The 21,835-nt window shown below is 52.2% G+C and overlaps 1 protein-coding gene across 2 annotated transcripts in view; it reads left to right on the top strand.

Annotated features, from left to right (window-relative positions):
• Positions 1-16,468, top strand: part of ACVR1C (activin A receptor type 1C) — a 33,571-nt gene extending 17,103 nt beyond the window's left edge. For both annotated transcript variants that reach the window (XM_068139193.1, XM_068139194.1), the window contains 7 exons: positions 4,606-4,851; positions 5,699-5,929; positions 7,861-8,028; positions 9,105-9,261; positions 10,191-10,315; positions 11,246-11,376; positions 12,515-16,468. In XM_068139193.1, coding sequence (XP_067995294.1) covers positions 4,606-4,851; positions 5,699-5,929; positions 7,861-8,028; positions 9,105-9,261; positions 10,191-10,315; positions 11,246-11,376; positions 12,515-12,640 — 1,184 coding nt within the window. In that variant the 3' untranslated portion in view covers positions 12,641-16,468. The remainder of the gene's footprint in view (positions 1-4,605; positions 4,852-5,698; positions 5,930-7,860; positions 8,029-9,104; positions 9,262-10,190; positions 10,316-11,245; positions 11,377-12,514) is intronic.
• The last annotated feature ends 5,367 nt before the right edge of the window (positions 16,469-21,835 follow it).

The following is a 21,835-nucleotide window of genomic DNA, read 5'->3' on the forward strand; positions in this document are numbered from 1 at the left end:
AACCAGCAGTGCCTGGAGATCAGCAGCAGGAGGCTCTCTGAGGTCAGGAAGGGCTCTGCTGGCTTTGGGTGCCCGTGCATGAATTCCCACAGCAGGACGGAAGATGGCATTGCCTGCCTGGCACAGCTCCTGCTGCTCTGCTGGCCTGCTGCTGGGTCCTGCTTGGGCTGAGGTGGTTTGCCACAAAGTGCTCATCTTCAGGGGCAGGTTCTGCCTGGACACCTGGTTTGAATGCTCCTCACTGTTGACAGCCATCTCCTCGTGGTGTTTTGCACCAAGTCTCCATGTGCAGAGCTTTCTCTGTTACCCTGAATAAATCTCTATTGTTTGAACTGGGCACCTTCTGCCCCAGCAGGTGACTGGAGGTGACCTTCCCCATCAGCAGGATGTCTTAGCAGGGCTGAAGAGAACACCCAATGTGCTGCTCCCTCAGAGGGCTTTTGGATGCTCTCTGTGTACCTCAGCTTGTGACAGGCTTCATTGAGGAGCTGCTGCTAGGAGGCTTGATCGAGGAGGATGAGCAGAGGGCTGGAGTTCCTCTCCTATGAGGACACACTGAGACAGCTGGGGCTGTTGAGTCTGGAGAAGACAAAGCTCCCAGGAGACCTAATTGTGGCCTTCTAGGATCTGAAAGGGGCTCCAAGAAAGCTGGGGAGGGACTTTTGAGGGTGTCAGGGAGTGATAGGACTGGGGGGAATGGAACCAAACTAGAAATGGGTAGATTGAGATTGGATGTTAGGAAGAAGCTATTCCCCATGAGGGTGGTGAGAGACTGGCACAGGTTGCCCAGGGAGGTGGTGGAAGCCTCATTCCTGGAGGCTTTTAAGACCAGGCTGGATGTGGCTCTGGGCAACTTGATCTAGTGTGAGATGTCCCTGCTTGTGGCAGAGGAATTGGAAGTGGATGATCCTTGAGGTCCCTTCCAACCCTGACAATTCTGTGATTCCAATTCATGCATGGACACCCAAAGCCAGCAGAGCCCTTCCTGCCCTCAGAGAGCCTCCTCCTGCTGATCTCCAGGCGCTGCTGATCTCCAGGCACTGCTGGTTCATTCCCACCACAGCCCTTGGGGCTGAACACTGAGCTGAGCCAGAGCAGAAGAGCTAGAGAACAGGCTTATGTCCCTGGCTGCAGTCACCAGGAGGGAAGAGCCTGCAAAGCTCCTGCCTCATCTGCAGGGATGTGCACCATGGTGGATTTTCTCCAGGCTTCTTCTCCTCCATGAATCACAGAATCACAGAATTGTTTGGGTTGGAAAAGAGCTCTAAGACCATTGAGTCCAACCATCAACCCAACACCACCATGGCCATTAAACCATGGCCCAAAGAGCTGTTTCCCATGTCTTCTGCAGGGCAGCAGAGTTGCTCAGGAGTTTCAGTTCCCTCCTTGGGTGGAGGCAGTGCCTTGCTGGGGTGCTTTATGGGTGTTAGCAGAGAGAGTTAAGAGGACCTTTTTCAGCTCTGCTGTCTTCATCTGCATGGCTGTAAGTGTGTGGAGAGAAGTTCATGCTTCTGCTCATCCTGACCTCTCAGTCTTGAAACACTGAGGGAAGCTGGATGGCTACCACCCTCATTCCAGATGCTGAATGCTGAGGCTGGCTGGCTGCAGGTGGGTCTGCAGATCTGTCACAAGACTCTTGGCTTTCTGGCCAGGCTGCTTGCAGAGGCTGGCTGAAGAAAATGTCACCTCTCAGAGAAAAAACATGGGGATGGGATTTTTTAGTGATAGGATGAGGGGCAATGGCTTTGAGCTGGAGGAGGGGAGACTGAGACAGGAGATTAGGAAGAAACTCTTTCCAGTGAGGACAGTGAGTCACTGAAACAGGTTGCCCAGGGAGGTTGTGGATGCCCCCTCCCTAAAGGTGTTCAAGACCAGGTTAGATGTGGCCTTGAGCAACCTGCTGTAGTGTGAGGTGTCCCTGCCCATGGCAGGGGGGTTGGAACTGGATGACCTTAAAGGTCTCTTCCAACCCATTCTATGATTCTGTAATGAGTTTGTTGTGCACAGCCACATGCCCATGAGCTGTGGGACACTTCAGCACAGCAGGGAACTCTCTGGATTTAGGATTTTGCCTCCAAACCTTTTGTCATGCCAGCAAAAGGCCACAAAGAACCATTCTGAGGGTCTGCCTGGAGCCCCCAGTAGATTTTTGGGGCTGGTTTTTTTTTGTGTGTTTATTTATTGCATTTCAGAGAATACCTCACAGCCCTTTAGGAACTTGAGTGGTTTGGGCCTTTTGAATGTCTTGTGGTGCCCTCCACATGTCAGAAGGGAGGCAAATGCTGTGTGTGAGGCTGTTTGATCATGCTGGAGGGAGCAGAAATAACCCAGCCCAATCCCTCTTTTCCTTCTTCTTTCCCCCTGCTTTAAAGTGCTATGCTGCTTACAGCTGGAATGTAAGTGTCCCATGTTGTGAAACTGCTGGCTCTTGCCAGAGAAGCTGTTTCTGTTTCATGCCCAGCAGTATGTCTTCAGCTTCTGCTCTGGACCAGGCAGGCAGTGGACAGGACGTTCGGAACGGGGGTTGCAAAACGCTGTGCTTGATGGCGCTGGTTTGCTGCCCTGAGGTCATCACGAGGGAGGGTTTATGTCCCAAGGAGTTGAACCTTGCACAACTCCTGCAAACATCATCTGGTGAGGTTGCCTTTGAGTCCTGTTTGGACCCTGCCTGTCACGTGTTTTGCTCTTGTGCTGTTTGTCCCCGCTCCTGTGCGTGGTTTCTGTGGTGGGGCCCAAAGGTCCCAAGGGATCAGGGTGTGGGCATGGCTGTTGTCCTGGCTGCAGGACACCCTGCTGCCAGGGGTCAGGGTGGAACATGGCCCACAACCAACTGTAAAGCAGTTTTCCATGTGTGCTCTACGAAGAATTTGAAAGGGTTTGGATAGTTGTGGGGGAGTTTGAAGGCAGATCCTCCCTTGCCTCCCACCAGGCCAGAGAAATGAGACTCAGACAAATGGAGTGCAGAAGAGATGGAAAGTTTAAATGGAAAAGCAGTGAGTGCTTTACAGAAGCTACAAAACACAGTGACAAAAAGGATCCCAAAGCACACAGAGTCCCTAACAGCACACCCAGAAGCCTCCCAGCATTTCCCTTCTCCCTACCTGAGGGTACACCCAAACCCCCCAGGGCTCTTTCTTCCACCCCCCCTCCACTGTTAGGCTAATCTCAGCTGGCCAGATCTGAGATTGCCCTTCCCCCTTCTCCTCTTGGCATTAGGCCTAGCCAGACCCAAGAGGCCTTGAGATAACTCCCCTTCCATTAGCAGATAGGGAGCATCTCCCATGGGAGCAGTGAGGGAAGAAAGAGGACGTGTGAGACCTTGCAGATGGCTTTATAGGGAGCAGGACATGATGGGGATGAAACGCACAGCTTCCTGTGTCCACCCACTGGGCTGGACAGCCAGGGCACCAGAGGTGCACCCTGTGTGGCAGCAGCAGGAGGCACCCAGCCCAAACTGCCACAAGTTGCCACCACCCCTGATCTGCACTTTCTCTTTGGTATAGCCAGTAGACAAAGGACCTTGACATCTCCCTCCACAGCCTTCACCCTTGCAAGAGCTAGCATCTCGCATTCCGTTCAGCTCTGCTCTACTCTAGTCTATTCTACTCTAGTCTATTCTACTCTAGTCTATTCTACTCTAGTCTATCCCTATTTCTATTCTATTTCCTATTCTGTTCTGTTCTGTTCTATTCTGTTCTGTTCTGTTCTATTCTGTTCTATTCTGTTCTGTTCTATTCTGTTCTATTCTATTCCCTATTCTATTCTATTCTATTCCCTATTCTATTCCTATTTCCTATTCTATTCCTATTTCCTATTCTATTCTATTCTATCCCTATTTCCTATTCTATCCCTATTTCCTATCCTATCCCTATTTCCTATTGTATTCTATTCTATCTCTCCCCCCTGAGTGGCTCTGTGGGGTGGCATTGAAGTTCATATGGTGCAATTCATACCTCAGAGGGAATTCCTGCCACGAGGCAGCACCATCAGAACCAGCTTAGGAACCCACGGGGAGTCAGTCAGCACGCAGCAGCTGCGAGGAGGAATCCTGCTTACAAATTCTCTTCCAAATCTACCTGCTAACCCCCTGAGTGTCCTGCTGGAGGCTTTTGAAGGACATGCTCCTGGGCAAGACATACCAACTCTGTTTTCTGAAGGACTTTGGTACCACAGAAGCAGTGCTTCTCTTAAAAAAAAGTTAACTGGAGGGGAGGAGCAAGCAATGCCGAGAGGCATCAGGCTGCTGATGCTCACTGGGCCACTCCCTCAATCTGAGATGAACACTGAGAGGCTGGAGCTTGTCCAGAGAAGGGCAACGAAGCTGGCAAAGGGTCTGGAGCCCAGGTCCTGTGAGGAGTAGCTGAAGGAACTGGGGTTGTTTAGCCTGGAGGAAAGGAGACTAAGGGGAGACCTTCAGGTCAGGTTATGTGGGGCTCTGAGCAGCCTGAGTTGAAGATCATGGAATGGTTTGGGTGGGAAGGGACCTTTCAAGTCCATCATCTAGCCCATTCTCTCCACAGTGAGCAGGAACACCTTCAACCAGATCCTTACAGAAGGAAGCATTTCCTCACTTACTCTCTTACTCTCCCTTCTGTCTCCCACAAGCATCAGAGTCTCCCGGCAGAGCCAGCCTGGGCCCGGTGGTGCTGGTGGTGCTGGTGGCGGTTCCAGTCTGCGTCGTGTCCCTCCTGGCAGTGCTGGCAGTGTGTGTGTGCCACGGCTGGCGCTGTGCCCGTGGCAGGGCCAAGCAACCCAATGTGGAGGAGCCCCTCTCTGAGTGCAACCTGGTCAGCTCGGGGAAGACGCTGAAGGACCTCATCTACGACATGACGACCTCTGGCTCTGGCTCTGGTAGGTGGTCGCCCTGCTCACCACCCTCCCCTTGATGTGGCTGCCAACAGTTGCAGGTGTCCCTGCTGACTGCAGGGAGGGTTGGGCTAGCTGCCCTGTAAAGGTCCTTTGCCACCCAAGCCAGTGTGGGATTCTTTGATTCATTCTATTCTGTGACAAGTTCTGTGTCGAGAGGAGTTTTGTGCTGATGCACTTGGCTGCAGCTGCCAGTGGCAGGTGGGCTTTGTTTGCCCATTCTCTGTCCAATGACAAGAGTTTGAGTCTCTGTTTGAAGGGAGGAGTTCAAGGACCTCCTTCAGCAGGCAGATTCAGTGTGACCACTAAACTTTGCTGGCTGAGGGGGTTGAGCTGTCAATGAAAGGTATGAAAGGTAACTGCAGCAGTCATGAGCACAGAAACCTGGAACATGTTCACCTCTGGGCCTGAACAATCTCTGCTGAACTATTCCACAATCTCTCCCACCCTCCCCTCCCTCTCTCTCCCACCTGCCCTCTTTACTCCCTCCTCCGCTCTCTCCCACCCTCCTCCTCTCTCCCCCCCTCACCCACTTTGCCTCCCTCTCTCCCCCCTTCCTCCTCCCTCCTCTCTCTCCCCCCTTCCTCCTCCCTCCTCTCTCTCCCCCCTTCCTCCTCCCTCCTCTCTCTCCCCCCCCTCCTCCTCCCTCCTCTCTCTCCCCCCCCTCCTCCTCCCTCCTCTCTCTCCCCCCCTCCTCCTCCTTCCTCTCTCTCCCCCCCTCCTCCTCCCACCTCTCTCTCCCCCCTTCCTCCTCCCACCTCTCTCTCCCCCCTTCCTCCTCCCTCTCTCTCCCACCCTCCTCTCTCCTACCCACTTCTTCTTGTTAAACTAGGTTTACCTCTGCTGGTACAAAGAACCATTGCCAGGACCATTGTCCTGCAGGAGATCGTGGGCAAAGGCCGGTTTGGTGAAGTCTGGCGTGGCAAATGGTGTGGGGAAGATGTGGCTGTGAAGATCTTCTCCTCCAGAGACGAGCGGTCGTGGTTCCGGGAGGCAGAGATCTATCAGACGGTCATGCTGAGGCACGAGAACATCCTGGGATTCATTGCTGCTGACAACAAGGGTAGGCTGCCAGCCGTGCAGGGAGGCATGGAGCTATGGAATGGTTTGGGTTGGAAGAGACCTTTAAGCTCATCAAGTCCAACTTTTCACCCAGCACTGCCAGATCACCACCCAGCCATGGCCCTCAACACCGCATCTCCACAGCAAACCCCTCCGGGGACTGGGACTCCAACACTGCCCTGGGCAGCCTGGGCCAGGCCTTGAAGTTCCTGTTGGAGAAGAAATTGTTCCTCATGTCAAACCTAAACCTCCCCTGGTGCAGCTTGAGGCCATTTCCTCTTGTCCTATTGCTTGTTTGTTGGGACCAACCCCCACCTGGCTTCAACCTCCTTTTGGGGAGCTATCAAGAGCCAGGTGGTCTTTACTCAGCCTTCTGTTCTCCAGGCTGAACAACCCCAGTTCCCTCTGCAGCTCCTCACAAGTCTTGTGCTCTAGACCCTTCACCAGCTTCTCTTAGAATTGCTTTCCCTGTCCCACCTCCCATCTGAAACTCCACTTTGAGCCTTGCAGCTCTCCTGAGGAGGAAGTTCTACACAGAGAGAGTGATTGCCCATTGGAATGGGCTGCCTGGGGAGGTGGTGGAGTCACCATCACTGGAGGTGTTCAGGAGGAGACTTGATAGGGTGCTTGGTGCCATGGTTTAGTTGATTAGGTGGTGTTGGATGATGGGTTGGACACAATGATCTTGATCTCTTCCAACCTGGTTTATTCTGTTCTGAAAACAGATTGAGGTGTTTTAAGGTCCCCTCTGGTGGGGTGGCCAGCAAAGGTGTCCCTTTACATGCCCAAGCAAGCCACAGAAGGGAGGAGGTTTTTTTACTGAGAGGAATAATCACTAATCTTGCTTCCCTGGGTAGATAATGGACCCAGCTGTGGCTCATCTCCAAGTACCACAAGCAGAGCTCTCTGAACAGAGGCATGGTGATGGTAGACAGCATGGTCAGGCTGGCACTGTCCATGGCCAGCAGCCTGGTGCTCACAGCAGCCCCTGTCTGTTCTTCCTCCCCTGCATTACATCCCATACTTTGCTGTTTGATATTTATCTTTATTGATGATCTGGATGAGGGGATTGAATCCATCATCAGTAAATTTGCAGATGACACCAAGCTGGGGGCAGGAGTTGATCTGTCAGAGGGTAGGAGAGCTCTGCAGAGGGACCTTGACAGGCAACCAGCACCAGAACAAGAGGACACAGTCTCAAGCTGCACCAGGGGAGGTTTGGGCTGGATGTTAGGAAGAAATTCTTCCCAGCAAGAGAAATTGGCCATTGGAATGTGCTGCCCAGGGAGGTGGTGGAGTCACCATCACTGGAGGTGTTTAGGAAGAGACTTGATGGGGTGCTTGGTGCCATGGTTTAGCTGATTAGATAGTGTTGGGGGATAGGATGGACTTGATGATCTCTGAGGTCTTTTCCAACCTGGTTTATGCTATTCTATTCCTGTTCCTATTCTATTCCTGTTCCTATTCTATTCCTGTTCCTATTCCTCTTCCTCTTTCTATTCCTCTTCCTCTTTCTATTCCTCTTCCTCTTTCTATTTCTCTTCCTCTTTCTATTTCTCTTCCTCTTTCTATTTCTCTTCCTCTTTCTATTTCTCTTCCTCTTTCTATTTCTCTTCCTATTCTATTCTATTCTATTCTATTCTATTCTATTCTATTCTATTCTATTCTATTCTATTCCTATCCTATCCTATCCTATCCTATCCTATCCTATCCTATCCTATCCTATCCTATCCTATCCTATCCTATCCTATCCTATCCTATCCTAATTTGTGGCCTTCCTGACAATCTTCAGTCCTCTCTCTGTCTCAGTTCTGATTTGTCTGAACTCAGCTTCCTAGCAGCACTGGGGAGAACCCCACAATAAATGCTTCCATGACATCTGGCTGGGTGGCAGCACCGGTGGATAACCCCTGCTCTTGCTTCCCTGGGCAGATAACGGGACGTGGACTCAGCTGTGGCTGGTCTCCGAGTACCACGAGCAGGGCTCCCTGTTTGACTACCTGAACAGAGGCACGGTGACGGTGGAGGGCATGGTCAGGCTGGCGCTGTCCCTGGCCAGCGGCCTGGCACACCTCCACATGGAGATCGTCGGCACGCAAGGCAAGTGCTTCCCTTCCCATCTGTCCCTCAGGGGATCTAAGGAGCTCTGTGGTGGGTTTAAAATTCCTCTTCCTCCCACCCCCCTTCTTTAAACTTGCCAGAGCAGCTCAGCTGGAATCAAATGAAAGCTGTATTTACAAGCAAACTACAATCTACAATGGCTTGGCAATCCCAAGCCCTGATATAGGCTGAGGGACAAGGGCAATCAGGGCAATCCCAAGGACCAGTATAGGCTGGGCAGAGACTGGCTTGAGAGCAGCCCTGAAGAAAAGGACTTGGGGGTGCTGGTGGATGAGAAGCTCAACATGAGCCAGCAGTGAGCACTTCCAGCCCAGAAAGCCAACCACAGCCTGGGCTGCATCAAGAGAAGCAGAGCCAGCAGGGCAAGGGAGGTGATTCTCCCCCTCTGCTCCACTCTGCTGAGACCCCACCTGGAGTGCTGCATCCAGCTCTGGAGCCCTTATGACAGCAAGGATCTGGAGGTGCTGGAAGGTGTTCAGAGAAGGGCCACAAGGATGAGCAGAGGGCTGGAGCTCCTCTCCTATGAGGACAGACTGAGAGAGTTTGGGGAGAACAGAAAGCTCCCAGGAGATCTAATTGTGGCCTTCCAGTATCTTCAGGGGGCTCCAAGAAAGCTGGGGAGGGATTTTTGAGGGTGTCAGGGAGTGGTAGGACTGGGGGGAATGGAACAAAACTAGAAATGGGTAGATTGAGATTGGATGTTAGGAAGAATTTCTTCCCCATGAGAGTGGTGAGACACTGGGCACCGCCTCCCTGGGCAGCCTGTTCTTACCTAGTTCCAACTCCCCTGCCAGGGGCAGGGACACCTTCCCCTAGATCAGGTTGCTCAGTGCCTCATCCAACTTGCCTTTTAACACCTCCAGGGAGGGGACATCCACAACATCCCAGGGCAACCTGTTCCAGTGTCTCACTGCTTAGCAGCGCTTTGCCGGGGACAAAATGATCCCCAGGGGTTTCCACTGGGTAAACAAAGCTGGGGTTGCCTCCTTGCTCAGTTATTTCATGACCCACAGTGCTGTAAGCAAAGCCTAGGTGACTGTCTCCTCTGTGTCCAGGCAAGCCAGCCATCGCTCACCGTGATCTGAAATCCAAGAACATCCTGGTGAAGAGGAACGAAACCTGCGCCATTGCCGACCTGGGCCTGGCGGTGAAGCACGACTCGGTGATGAACACCATCGACATCCCCCAGAACCCCAGAGTGGGCACCAGGAGGTGGGTGAGGGCAGAGAGAGCTTCTCTCAGCCTTTTCCTCCCCTTTGGTGACTTCAGCCTCTGTTGTGGGTTCTGTCGAGTGCTGGTGACTGGGTGGTGAGGATGCCATGGCTTGGGCTGGAGCTCACCACCCCACAGCGATCACAGGTCCACAGTGTGGATGGTCATCAGTACCAAGTGCCAGGCCCTGCTGCACTTGGTCACAACCCCATGAACACTCCAAGCTCAGGGCAGAGTGGCTGGAAGCCTGCTCAGTGGAAAAGGATCTGAAGAGGTTGGTCAACAGTGGCTAAAGATGAGCCAGTGTGTGCCCAGGTGGCTAAGATCCTGGCTTGGATCAGCAACAGAGTGGCCAGCAGGATCAGGGCAGGGATTGTCCCCTTGTACTGGGCACTGGTGTGGCAACACCTTGGATACTAGGTTCAGTTTTGGGCCCCTCCCTGTGAAAAGGACATTGAGGTGCTTGAGCAGTTACAGAGAAGGGCAACAAAGCTGGTGAAGGGTCTGGAGAACAGGGCTGGTGAGGAGCAGCTGAGGGAACTGGAGTTGGTTAAGTCTGAAGAAAAGGAGGCTGAGGGGAGACCTCATTGCTCTCTACAACTGCCTGAAAGGAGGCTGGAGCCAGGCTGGTCTCTTCTCCCTAGGAACAAGTGACAGGACAAGAGGGAATGGCCTCAAGTTGCCCCAGGGAAAGTTTAGATTGGACACGAGGAACAATTTCTTCCCCCAAAGGGTTGTCCAGGCCTGGCCCATGCTGCTCAGGTTAGTGGTGGAGTCCCCATCCCTGGAGGGCTATCAAGGCCATGGGGAAGTGTTGCCGAGGGCCATGGTTTAGCGGTGACCTGCTGCTGCCTGGCCCCTCACGCCGCAGAGCAGCGCAGCCTTCGGAATGATCTGCCTCTGGCAAGTGACCTTTCTGTGCTTTGAAGGTACATGGCCCCTGAGATCCTGGATGACGTGATGAACATGAACATCTTCGAGTCCTTCAAGCGTGCAGACATGTACTCGCTGGGACTGGTGTACTGGGAGATCGCCCGCAGGTGCTCTGTTGGAGGTGAGCTCCCTGCCTTCCCCTCTGCGGTCCAGACCAGGCTGAGCTCAGGCACAACAAAAGCTTGATCTGTTAGAGGGTAGGAGAGCTCTGCAGAGGGACCTTGACAGGCTGGACAGATGAGCAGAGTCCAAGGGCATGAGATTGAACACATCTAAGTGCCAGGTTCTACACATTGGCCACAGCAACCCCAGGCAGTGCTACAGGCTGGGGTCAGAGTGGCTGGAGAGCAGCCAGGCAGAAAGGGACCTGGGCATAGTGGGTGATAGTAGGCTGAACATGAGCCAGCAGTGTGCCCAGGTGGCCAAGAAGGCCAATGGCATCCTGGCCTGCATCAGGAAGAGTGTGGCCAGCAGGAGCAGGGAGGTCATTCTGCCCTATGCTCAGCACTGGTTAGGCCACACCTTGAGTCCTGTGTCCAGTTTTGGACCCTGTTACGAGGACAGGCTGAGGGAGCTGGGGGTGTTCAACCTGGAGCAGAGGAGGCTCTGGGGAGACCTAATAGCAGCCTAACAGCATCTGAAGGAAGCTCCAGGAAGGATGGAGAGAGACTGTTTAACAAGGGCCTGTGGTGACGGGACAGGAGTCAACGGCTTCAAACTAGAGAAGAGCAGATTTAGATTGGATATCAGGAAGAAGTTCTTCACCACGAGGATGGTGGAACACTGGAACAGGTTGCCCAGGGAGGTGGTTGAGGTCCCATCCCTGAAGATATTCAGGGTTAGTCTCGAAGAGGCCCTGGGCAGCCTGATCTAGTGGGGGATGTCCCTGCTGACCGTGGGGAGGTCAGACTGGATGACCTTTGGAGGTCCCTGGACCATTCTGTGATTCTGTGGTTCTCTGTTCTCTCTTAATGCCTATAAACCCAGTCAGAGTTTGTTCTGGAGCAGCTGCTTTGGCTGTTGTGTTACCTACACAATGAATCTTGCCTAGGAGTTACCGAGGAGTACCAACTGCCATACTACGACGTGGTGCCTTCTGATCCTTCCATAGAAGACATGAGAAGGGTGGTTTGTGAGCAGAAGCTGAGACCAAATGTTCCAAACCAGTGGCAAAGCTGTGAGGTAAAAGTAGCTTTCCAGCTCATTGCAACATGTACATTAGGAGAGAGTCTTCCAGTGAGACACAGAGGACTTGATGTCCACCTTCTCCTGGCTGTCAATGTGTTTTGGATGCCCAGCTGGGCTTTTTTTCTGAGCTCCTAGATCAATCCAGAGAAACTCTCTTTGCACCAAGTGCCAAAACTCTCTCCCAAATCACAGAACAGAATCATAGAACCGTTTTGGGTTGGAAAAGAGCTCTAAGATTTCAGACTGGATGTGAGGAGGAAGTTCTTCACCGTGAGAGTGGTGAAGCCCTGGAATGGGTTGTCCAGGGAGGTGGTTGAGGCCCCGTCCCTGGAGGTGTTTAAGACCAGGCTGGATGAGGCTCTGGCCAGCCTGATCTAGTGTGGGGTGTCCCTGCCCATGGCAGGGGGTTGGAACTAGCTGATCCTTGTGGTCCCTTCCAACCCTGACTGATTCTGTGATTATCAAGTCCAACCATCAGCCCAACACTGCCGTGGCCATTAAACCATCTCCCACAGTTCTATGTCCGTGTGTTTCATGAAGACCTCCAGGGATGGTGACTCCACCACCTCCCTGGGCAGCCTGGAAAAATTAATACATAATTAAAGACCCCAGAGCTTTGTAAGTAGCCTCAATACCATTGTCTAGAGGATGGCCATGCAGTGCCACCACACTTCACCCACTGCCTGCTTCCAGGTGAGCTGCTGCCCTCAGTCCCAGGCCATGCAGGAGTCTCATACAGAGTCCCAAGCATCAAGGACCATAGAATCACAGAATTGTTTGGGTTGGAAGAGACCTCTTAGATCGAGTCCAACCATCCACCTGCCCCCAAGTGCTATGCCCACACGTTTCTTGAAGCCCTCCAGGGATGGTGACTCCACCACCTCCCTGGGCAGCCTGTTCCAATGCCTGACCACTCTTGCAGCAAAGAAATTGTTCCTCTTCTCCAACCTAAACCTCCCCTGGCACAATTTCAGGCTGTTTCCTCTTGTTCTATGGTTATATGAATAATACCTGAATTTCTGAGGTTGCTGTAGTACCTCTGCCTCTAGCACCCAGGGTTGCAGTTCAGAGAGGAGCTGGCAGAGGGTGGTGGTTGTGTCCTTGAGCTGATCCCTGTGTTTGTGGCCCACAGGCGCTGCGGGTGATGGGCAGGATCATGCGGGAGTGCTGGCACGCCAACGGGGCCGCCCGCCTGACCGCCCTGCGCGTCAAGAAGACCATCTCTCAGCTCTGTGTGCCAGAGGACTCCAAAGCCTGACTGACCTCCCTGGAGCAGGAGGAGGAGGAGGAGAACAAGTTCTTCTGTTCATCTTTAACGTGTGATGCGATGCTACTTTTGTTTTTCAGTCTACCTCAGACACAGCTCAGTGTTGAAGTGCCCGAAGCGGAGCACTGATGTCCAACCTCACCCTTGGCCGACGGAAAGGGCAGCTCTTGGCTCATCATTTGTCTTTCATACAGCAAGTCAGGGGCTTGCTTGGGGTTTCTGAAGTCAAAGAGATGCTGAGAAAAGGGCTTAGGATACCACGGCAGTGTTAGAAACACCTTTGCTGTTGTCCTTTCCATCCAAGCCAAACCCCGAGTGGCTTGGAGACAGCTGGTGTTGGTTCAAAGCCTGTTTGCTCATCATTTGTCTTTCATACAGCAAGTCAGGGACTTGCTTGGTGTTTCTGAAGTCAAAGAGATGCTGAGAAAAGGGCTTAGGATACCACGGTAGTGTTAGAAACACCTTTGCTGTTGTCCTTTCCATCCTAGCCATACCCCGAGTGGCTTGGAGACAGCTGGTGTTGGTTCAAAGCCTGTTTGCAGGAGAAGCCAGGGGTTTTATCCTCAAACCAAGGGAAAGACCAAACATTTGAGCCAGCTCTTATGTCTTTTGACACAGAAATCTGGAAAGGGTTTCACAGAGGTCAGTGAGATGTGGTTTCTCAAGACTCTACTTATCATCCCCTAAGGAAATCAAAAAGGGTGAGGGCTCCACTGAGAATGTAGGTTGTGAACAGAAGCATCTCACCAGCTGTTCATTAGCTTCCATTTTGCTCTGTTCGTTGAACATCTTGAGCAAGGGACAGTTTGATTGTGCTCTGGCAGGGGGGGTTGGGCTAGATGATCTTTTAAGATCCCTTCCAGCCCCTGAAATTCTGTGGTTCAGTTTTTCCTTTGTCACAGCTGGGAGACAAAACAGAGAGGGCAATATTTTTTGTGATAGGGACGGAGGGCTGGCGTGGGGGAAACTCCACCTGAACGAAGAAAGCCTGTGTTTTCAAACCTCATCTTGCCAATCCAGCACTGCTGACTCTTTTATTTTGTCTGTTTTGTTTTGTGTTTAGTGCCTTTTGATGGTTCAGGAGGAAGCTTTACCAAAATACATTACTGGAAAGCAGTTAAAACTTGGCCAAAAGGTCCCTTCGTGGCTGCGGTGCCTCCACCTTGCCGTGCCAGGGGACTTAGGGGATGCCTCAATGCCCACGAGCCACTCTTTTAGGGATGCTGACTGCCCCATAAATAGGGTTTGAGGCACTTTACCTGTCTGCACAACTTCTAAGTCACTCCTGCTTGTGTTAAATGGGAGGTGGTGGAGTCACCGTCCCTGGAGGTGATCAGGAGGGGATTGGACGTGGCACTTGGTGCCATGGCTTAGTCATGAGCTCTGTGGTGACAGGTTGGACTTGATGACCTTTGAGGTCTCTTCCAACCTTGGTGATTCTGTGAAATAAGCCAGGTCCCCTCAGGGGCTGCTGGCTAAACAGCAGAGGACATTTCTACTTGATCCTTAGGGGATGTTATTTTTGTTCTCCAGCCTGCTTTCTGAGATATCATCAAAGTCATCTCCTAGGTTTAATCCCTCTGTGCTTTACCTGCCTAAACTACACCAGGGAGCTCCATGGAGGTGAGTTCCCAAAGCTTTTTGAGGGGTCACTGTCACTCCTGCAGCATCCAAAGCGTGGTGCTGGCTTGAGTATCAGATGTCCAAAGGCAAGATCCAGCATTTGTTCTTGCAGAACATAACTTGAAAAGAAAACCAACCAAAAAAACAATCCTCCTGTGAAAGAGGAAGAATCAAAGAGTTGTTATTTTTTTAAGTGGGAAAGGGAAATGTCTTCTCCTCTGGAACTGGCTCCTCTTGAATGTGCAGAATAGGCTGTCTGACATCAATGGTAGTGGAGGAGAAGCAGCTTTTACATCCTTCTCAGGCTGGTTCTTCAAAAGTATTTAAACTCTTGTCCTGGTTTGAGCTAGAACAGCACTAATTCTGTTCAGAGGTTTTACTCTTCAGCTCAGTCTCTTCTAAGTGACTGCACTCACTCTGACTATCAGCATCTGACCTGCAGTGCAGGTGAGATGAACTTTCCAGAGCGGCTTTAGCTCTCAGGAAGGTGCCCAGGAGGAAGCATTCCATCTTTCCAGAGCTCCTGGTGCTTGCAGGCCACCTTCTCCACCTCAAAGGTGCTCAGCCAGCTTACCACATTTAGCCTCTCCTGATTGATCCTTCTAGTTTGAGGGGGGGCGGGGAGGAGTTAGTCAATTTTATTGTTATTTTTAGAGTTAAATTTTTCATATCAACCAAAAAGGTGATGCATGGAATGTGACCTGAAAGGGAAAGTTCATTAACACCTTCTCTAGGCACCTCACTTAGTTCTGTTTCCTTAGCTGCTTCCCCCCAGACACCCCTTGAGGATTTCAAACTCTCATCTTCTTCGCTACTTCTGTAGGTATCTGCGCTTGCCTGAGCTCATCCCTCCTGCAGCTCTGAAGGATCCTGTGACACTTCAGTCGCTGTGATGTCACTTCTATTTTTTGGTAATAGATCCAGGAATTAGAAATAGGTTAGTTTAGAAACCCTCCAACAGGGTCTGGACGCTGAACGGAGCAGGATCTCCTTGCCCGGATCTTCTACGACCGTGGATGGGCTTAGGCAGGTCCCCAGCACATCCATGCTGGTGGGAGGTGTTTGGTGTTCCACAGTGCTGTCCAGAATGGTATCTCATGAACCTCCTCACCACCCCATCGACATTGTCAGCACTGGGACTGTCTGCTGGGTAGCACTTCTGCAGCCTCCCCACCTGTGTGGTGGGCTTCACTCTGAGGATGGGTGGGAAGTTGCTCCATCACATCCCATCCTTTGTGGTCTGCAGATACTGTTAGGAAGAAGTTCTTGCCCATGAGGGTAGTGAGACACTGGCACAGCTTGCCCAGGGAGGTGGTGGAAGCTTCATCCCTGGAAGTTTTTAAGGCCAGGCTGGATGTGGCTCTGGGCAACCTGATCTAGTGTGAGGTGTCTCTGCTCATGGCAGGAGGGTTGGAATTGGATGACCCTTAAGGTCCCTTCCAACCCTGACAATTCTATGATTCTCTGATGCACAGAGCTCATTGTGGTGTAGTGGTGTGTGCTGACAAAGGCTAGCAATTCCTGCTGTGGTTTAGCATCACCTTTGTAAGGCTGTCCTTTACAGCACAGGGACCTTTGGTGACAGGGAGCACCCCTGCATGCTGTGGCACCCCAGTCCCCATGAAGCTCCTAGGGAAGGCATCACTGTTGTGTCTGAGCAGGCAGCACAGCTTGTGGCTGCACAGAAACAGAGACTAAGAGGCACAAGAGATGCCTGCAGGAGAGAGGAAGAGTGCAATAAGTTGTGAATTCTACTGAATGTACTTTTGCCAGAAACAGGCTGAATGTAATTTGAATGTAGCTTTAACTTCTGTGTCTGGAGCTGCTGTGGTTTTTCAGCCTCCCCCCCAGCCCCCAAAAGAGAAGCCTGCAGTGTTTTGTCAATCTGTGGACTGCTTTCTGAGTTCTCTGTCTTTTTAAAGAAGTGCTTGTGTTTGATCTGGACTTCTGGTACCATTTCAGACCTGAGGTTCCAGCCTCACCTTGTGAAACGCCTCATCTAGTGTCCACCACAGCGAGATGCATTCTCAGCTGTGGCTGAAGTGCTTGCTTGCTCTGGGCAGCTGCCCTGGGTGTGAATAACTGGTTGCACTGGTGTGTTTTTCTGTCTGTTTCCCATGCCAAGGCACTTGCAGAAAGATGTGGCCATTCGAATAAACTCAGCACAGTCTGCCCTTGTGTTCCTTGAAGTGTGAAGCTATTGTAACCTAATGTTTCATCTAAATCCCCCCTCTTTTAGTTTAAAACCTTCACCCCTCACCCTATCACTATACCTCCCCCATAAAGAGTCCCTCCCCAGCCCTGGGGCTGCTCAGTCTGGAGAAGAGAAGACTGAGAGGGGATTTAATCAATGTTTATCAATATCTGAGGGCTGGGGGTCAAGGGGGGGTGTGACAGGCTCTGATCTATTGCACCCTGTGATAGGACAAGGAGCAATGGATGTAAGCTGCAGCACAGGAGGTTCCACCTCAACACAAGGGGGAACTTCTTCACTGTAAGGATCACAAAGCACCGGAACAGGCTGCCCAGAGAGGTTGTGGAGTCTCCTTCTCTGGAGACCTTCAAGGCGTCTCTGGATGTGTTCCTGTGTGACCTGAGCTAGATTGTATGGTGCTGCTCTGGCAGGGGGGTTGGACTCAATGATCTCTTCTGGCATCTTCCAACCCCTAACATCCTGTGGTCTTTCCTGTAGACCCCTTTGAAGTACTGAAAGGCCACCACAAGGTCTCCCCTATATAAACATCAGAAATCTTTAGAACACTAGCATTAAATCAGGTTCTACTCAGTACCTCAGATGGTTTGCTCATGCTCCCCTACATGTTAACAGTTAAACATCATGAGACAACCTGGTGGACAAGAAGTTCTCTGTGGGTCAGCAATGTGCCCTTGAGGCCAGGAAGGCCAATGGGATCCTGGGGTGCATTAAGAGGAGAGTGTCCAGCAAATACAGAGAGGTTCTCCTCCCCCTCTACTCTGCCCTAGTGAGACCTCTCTTGGAGTACTTCTTCCAGTTTTGATCTCCCCAGTTCAGGAAGGACAGGGATCTGCTGGAGAGAGTCCAATTGTTTAGGAGGGTTGGATTGGTTGATGGGTTGGACATGATGATCTTGAAGGTCTCTTCCAACCTGGTCTGCTCTGCTTGCTCTGCTCTGTTCCTATTCTATTCTATTCTATTCTATTCTATTCTATTCTATTCTATTCTATTCTATTCTATTCTATTCTATTCTATTCTATTCTATTCTATTCTATTCTATTCTATTCTATTCTAGGGTGATGAAGGGACTGGAGCACTGCCCTTTGAGGAGAGGCTGAGAGCCCTGTTTAGTCTGGAGAAGACTGAGGGGGGATTTAATAAATGTTTATATGAGGTTTGGGTGTCAAGAGGGAGGGGACAGGCTCTGATCAGTTGCGCCCTGGGATAGGACAAGGAGTAGTGGATACAGACTACAGCACAGGAGGTTCCACCTCAGCATGAGGAGGAACTTCTTCACTGTGAGGGTCACAGAGCACTGGAGCAGGCTGCCCAGAGGGATTGTGGAGTCTCCTTCTCTGGAGACTTTCCAACCCCATCTGGATGTGTTCCTGTGTGACCTGTGCTGGATTCTATGGTCTTGCTCTAGCAGGGGAGTTGGACTCAATGATCTCCAGAGGTCCCTTCCAACCCCTAACATCCTGTGAGATGGCACCTGGGGACATGGTTTGATGGCTATGGTGGTGTTGGGTTGATAGGAGGACTTGATGATCTTAGAGGTCTTTTTCCAGCAAAGCAATTCCATGATTCTATGACTGTTTTGCTGAGGAAAGCAGCGAGGAGCCCAGGGGATGGTTCAGGAGCTGTGCTGGTAGGCATGGGGCTGATGCTTCTCTGGGAGCTCAGACCATTGCTCTGAGTCATCACATGGCTCACCAGCTGCTTGCCAAGTGGCAAAGCTGGTGGGTCAAAGGGCTAGCCACCCAGAACAGCTCATGTGGTTTGTCTCCACAGCAAAGTGGGATGCCAACCCTGATACACAAACCTGGCATGGGCAGGAGCCGTTTGAAATCCCACAGCAGATTTTGTCCCAGTCTCAGGGGGTTTGTGCACAGTCAATAGAAGGAGGCTGTGTTAACCATGGCTGAATTTAGGCCAACACACAAGATCATGCTGCTGCTGCCTCTTCAGTGAAATCATGTAAGAGCTTCTCTTTCCATTAAATGCAACTCCATCCTAGGTCTGTGCTCACCCAGCCAATGATTTTATGCAAAACCAGTCCCTTAGTGTCACAATGGTTTTGGTTTCCTTTCAAAACAGCTTGAGGCAGCTGTAGGAGAAATGGTTGCAGCCAAGGCCAAGCTACAGAGGTAACAGCACAGAGGGAGCACCAGGTATGGTTTAGCAGGCTGTGGTGCAAGCCAGCAGCAGCTACTCATCATGACTAAGCTATCCCAACGGTGTCTCGTGGTTGTGGGGCCGCAATCTTTGCTGTGAGGGTGCCTGAGCTCTGCAGCAGCCCCAGAGGGGATCTGAGCAACCTTCATCAAGAGCTAAAGAACCTATGGGGGGCAGGAGGCTGGGGCCAGACTCTTGTCATTGGTGCCCAAGGAGAAAACAAGGAGTAATGGGCACAAACTGAAACCCAGGAGGTTCCATCTGAAGACGAGAAACTTGTTTGGTGTGAGGGCGCTGGAGGCCTGGAGCAGGCTGCCCAGAGAGGCTGTGGAGTCTCCTTCTCTGGAGAGATTCCAGACTCAGCTGGCCATCATGACCCTGGGCAAGCTGCTGTGGGTGTTGGAGTGGATGATCTCCAGAGGTCCCTTCCAAACCCAGCAAGCTGGGATTCTGTGATACCTGGAGGGATTTCAAAGTGGTGGAGGTGTGGTGCTGAGGGACATGTTTCAGTGGTGACCTGGCAGTGCTGGGTTAAGGGCTGGACTCCATGATCTTAAAGGTCTTGTCCAAGCAAAACAATTCTATGCTTGGCATAGGGGCTGGTGGCATCACCCAGGCACCAGTGGCATCACTGCAGGGGGTGGCAGAGGGCTGCTGTGGCAGCTTCAACCAAGGTCCTGCTGTTTGCTCTGATGGGAGGTTTCATTTGTTTCTCCTGCCTGCTCTTTGGAGATGAGTCACTGGTTTCAGAAGTGCAGAGCAGGGTTGCCTGAGGAACTGAAATGCACTTTGTTTGTTTGAGGAGGCCCTTGGCAGGGTGACCATGAGCAGGAAAAGAGGAAGAGGCTTTGAGTCACCAAAGTCATATTACTCAACCTGCTTAAGTGAGCAGGCAAATGCCACCCTGAGATAGATCTCACCTCTCTCAGCAAGAGAAGAGAGCTGCCTCCACTCTGCATTGCTTTTCTAACTCTGTCTTTTCTGACCATGCATCGTGGAGGAGAAGAGGGCCAGGAAGTGTGAGCAGGGTCAGTGCCACCCTTAACTCACAGAGTTCCTCAGATCTGCTGGATGCTTGCAAGCCCTGCCAGAATGGCTTGGTGAAGGTGGAGGTGCCCAGCCAGCAGCCAGGGGAAGCATCTCTGCTGGGACACACAAATATGGGTGACCCTGCACCTTCTCCAGGTCACCTGGCTCCCAAAGTCATTGGGAACTTTGCTTGGTAGCAAGATGAGATGTGAAAAAACCAAAGTGAGGGAGATCTTTACCAAACCAGTGCAGGTACATGGAAATGTGTGAGGTGTTCTCCTGGCTGTGCTTTTGGGCATGGCAGAGCACCTAGAAGGATGTGCAGTGGATGGAAGGATGGCTGCAGCTCCTGGTGATGCAAGAGGAGCAGCCCTGCTTCTGCTGGGCCATTCCCAGGCCCATGCTGACTGATGACACAGACCATGCAGCTCCTCCCTGGGAAGTGATGTGGTGAGGGACTGGGTAAGAGAAGGAGGGAAAGACACTTTCTGTGTCAGGAACATGATTAGAATCAACCATGAAGAAAAAGAAAAAGAGCAACCAAAGCCTCCTGTGCTGGCAGCCAAGTTCTGCTGATCCTTGAGCTGAATGGCCCCATCCCACCACACTCCTGGCTCTACTTACAATCAGTTCCAGCTATGAGTGTGATGTGATGGCCTCTACAGCCCAAACCAGGCCTGCTTCCAGCCTCAGGGGTTGCAGGGGTTTCTTTTTTCCCCCACTGATCCTGATTTTATGAGCTCCTGCTGCCTCTTTGCCAGCCCCTCACCCCAAGGCTGTTCCATTCCCCGTGGGTGGGGGCTGGCACCCCATCCCTGCCCTGCCCACGCCAGCATGGGCAGAGCAGGGCCATGCTGAGGGCATGCAAATCAGCTCGGAATTAATCTGTGGTGACAGCAAATGCCAGGCTGCACCAAGCTCCCACAGGCTCAGCAGGGACAGAAACTGGCAGCCCTCACCCGTGGGGCTGGCTGCCCCTGCCTGTGCCCCGCGCTGCCAGCACCTCTGCCAGCCTGTCCCGGGTGTCCTGGGCACCTGGAGCAGCACTTGGGAAAGGTTCATGAAAAGGGTCTGTTGAGAAAAATGAATCCCAGCACACTGGGATTGGAAGAGACCTCTGGACATCGTTCAGACCAACCCCACTGCTAAAGCAGGGGCACCCACAGCAGCTTGCCCAGCACCACGATGCCCAGCTGGCTTTGGAAGCTCTCCAGAGAAGGAGACTCCACAACCTCTCTGGGCAGCCTGCTCCAGGCCTCCAGCACTCTCACACTAAATAACTTTCTCCTCTTCTTCACATGGAACCTCCTGGCTTCCAGTTTGTGCCTGTTGCCCCTTGTCCTGTCCCTGGGAGTAATAACTCTTGTTAGTAGTCCCACTACTAGCTGTCCCACTGACAAGAGTCTGGCCCCAGCCTCTTGCTCCCCACAGCTCCTTTAGCTCCTGCTGAGCATTGCTCAGATCCCCTCTGGGGCTGCTCTTCTCCAGGCTCCACAGCCCCAGGGCTCTCAGCCTTTCCTCCTCACAGAGATGCTCCAGGCCCCTCAGCAGCTTTGCAGCCTCCTCTGGACTCTCTCCAGTAGTTCCCTGCCTCTGTTAAACTGGGGAGCCCAGAACTGGACAAAGAACTCCATATGTGGCTTCACCAGGACAGAGTAGAAGGTGAGAAGAACCTCACTTGACCTGCTAGCCACACTCTTCATGCACCTCATTGCCCTTCTTGATCACAAGGTCACCTGGCTGGCTCATGGGGAACTTTTACCCCAGCACTGCCAGGTCCTCCCCAGAGCTGCTTCCCAGCAGGTCACCCCTGACCTGCACTGGTGCAGGAAGTTGTTCCTCCCCAGGGACAGGACCCTACCCTTGCCCTGGCTGAACTTCATGAGGTTCAGATCAGCTCAGCTCATCTCCCCAGCCAGGCCAGGTCTGTCTGAAGGGCAACCAGCAGCAGTGCTTTAGGGACACCCATTGCAGGGAGCAGCAGCTGGCTGGTGGGAACTTGTGTGCAGGAGTGGGGAAGTTAAGCAGATTTCTGCCAAGCCCAGCTCTGAGCCCTGCTAGGAGCACAGCCCCTGCCCTGGTGTGTGACTGGGAGGGATTTGCATAACCTGCACCCAAACCACAGCTCACGTGGCTCCTTTCCTGCCCCTGCTTCAGATCACCCA

The sequence above is a fragment of the Melanerpes formicivorus genome, unplaced genomic scaffold (genome assembly GCF_026170545.1).
Source record: "Melanerpes formicivorus ecotype bairdi unplaced genomic scaffold, bMelFor1.0.p_v2 SCAF_5, whole genome shotgun sequence".
Lineage (NCBI taxonomy): Eukaryota > Metazoa > Chordata > Aves > Piciformes > Picidae > Melanerpes > Melanerpes formicivorus.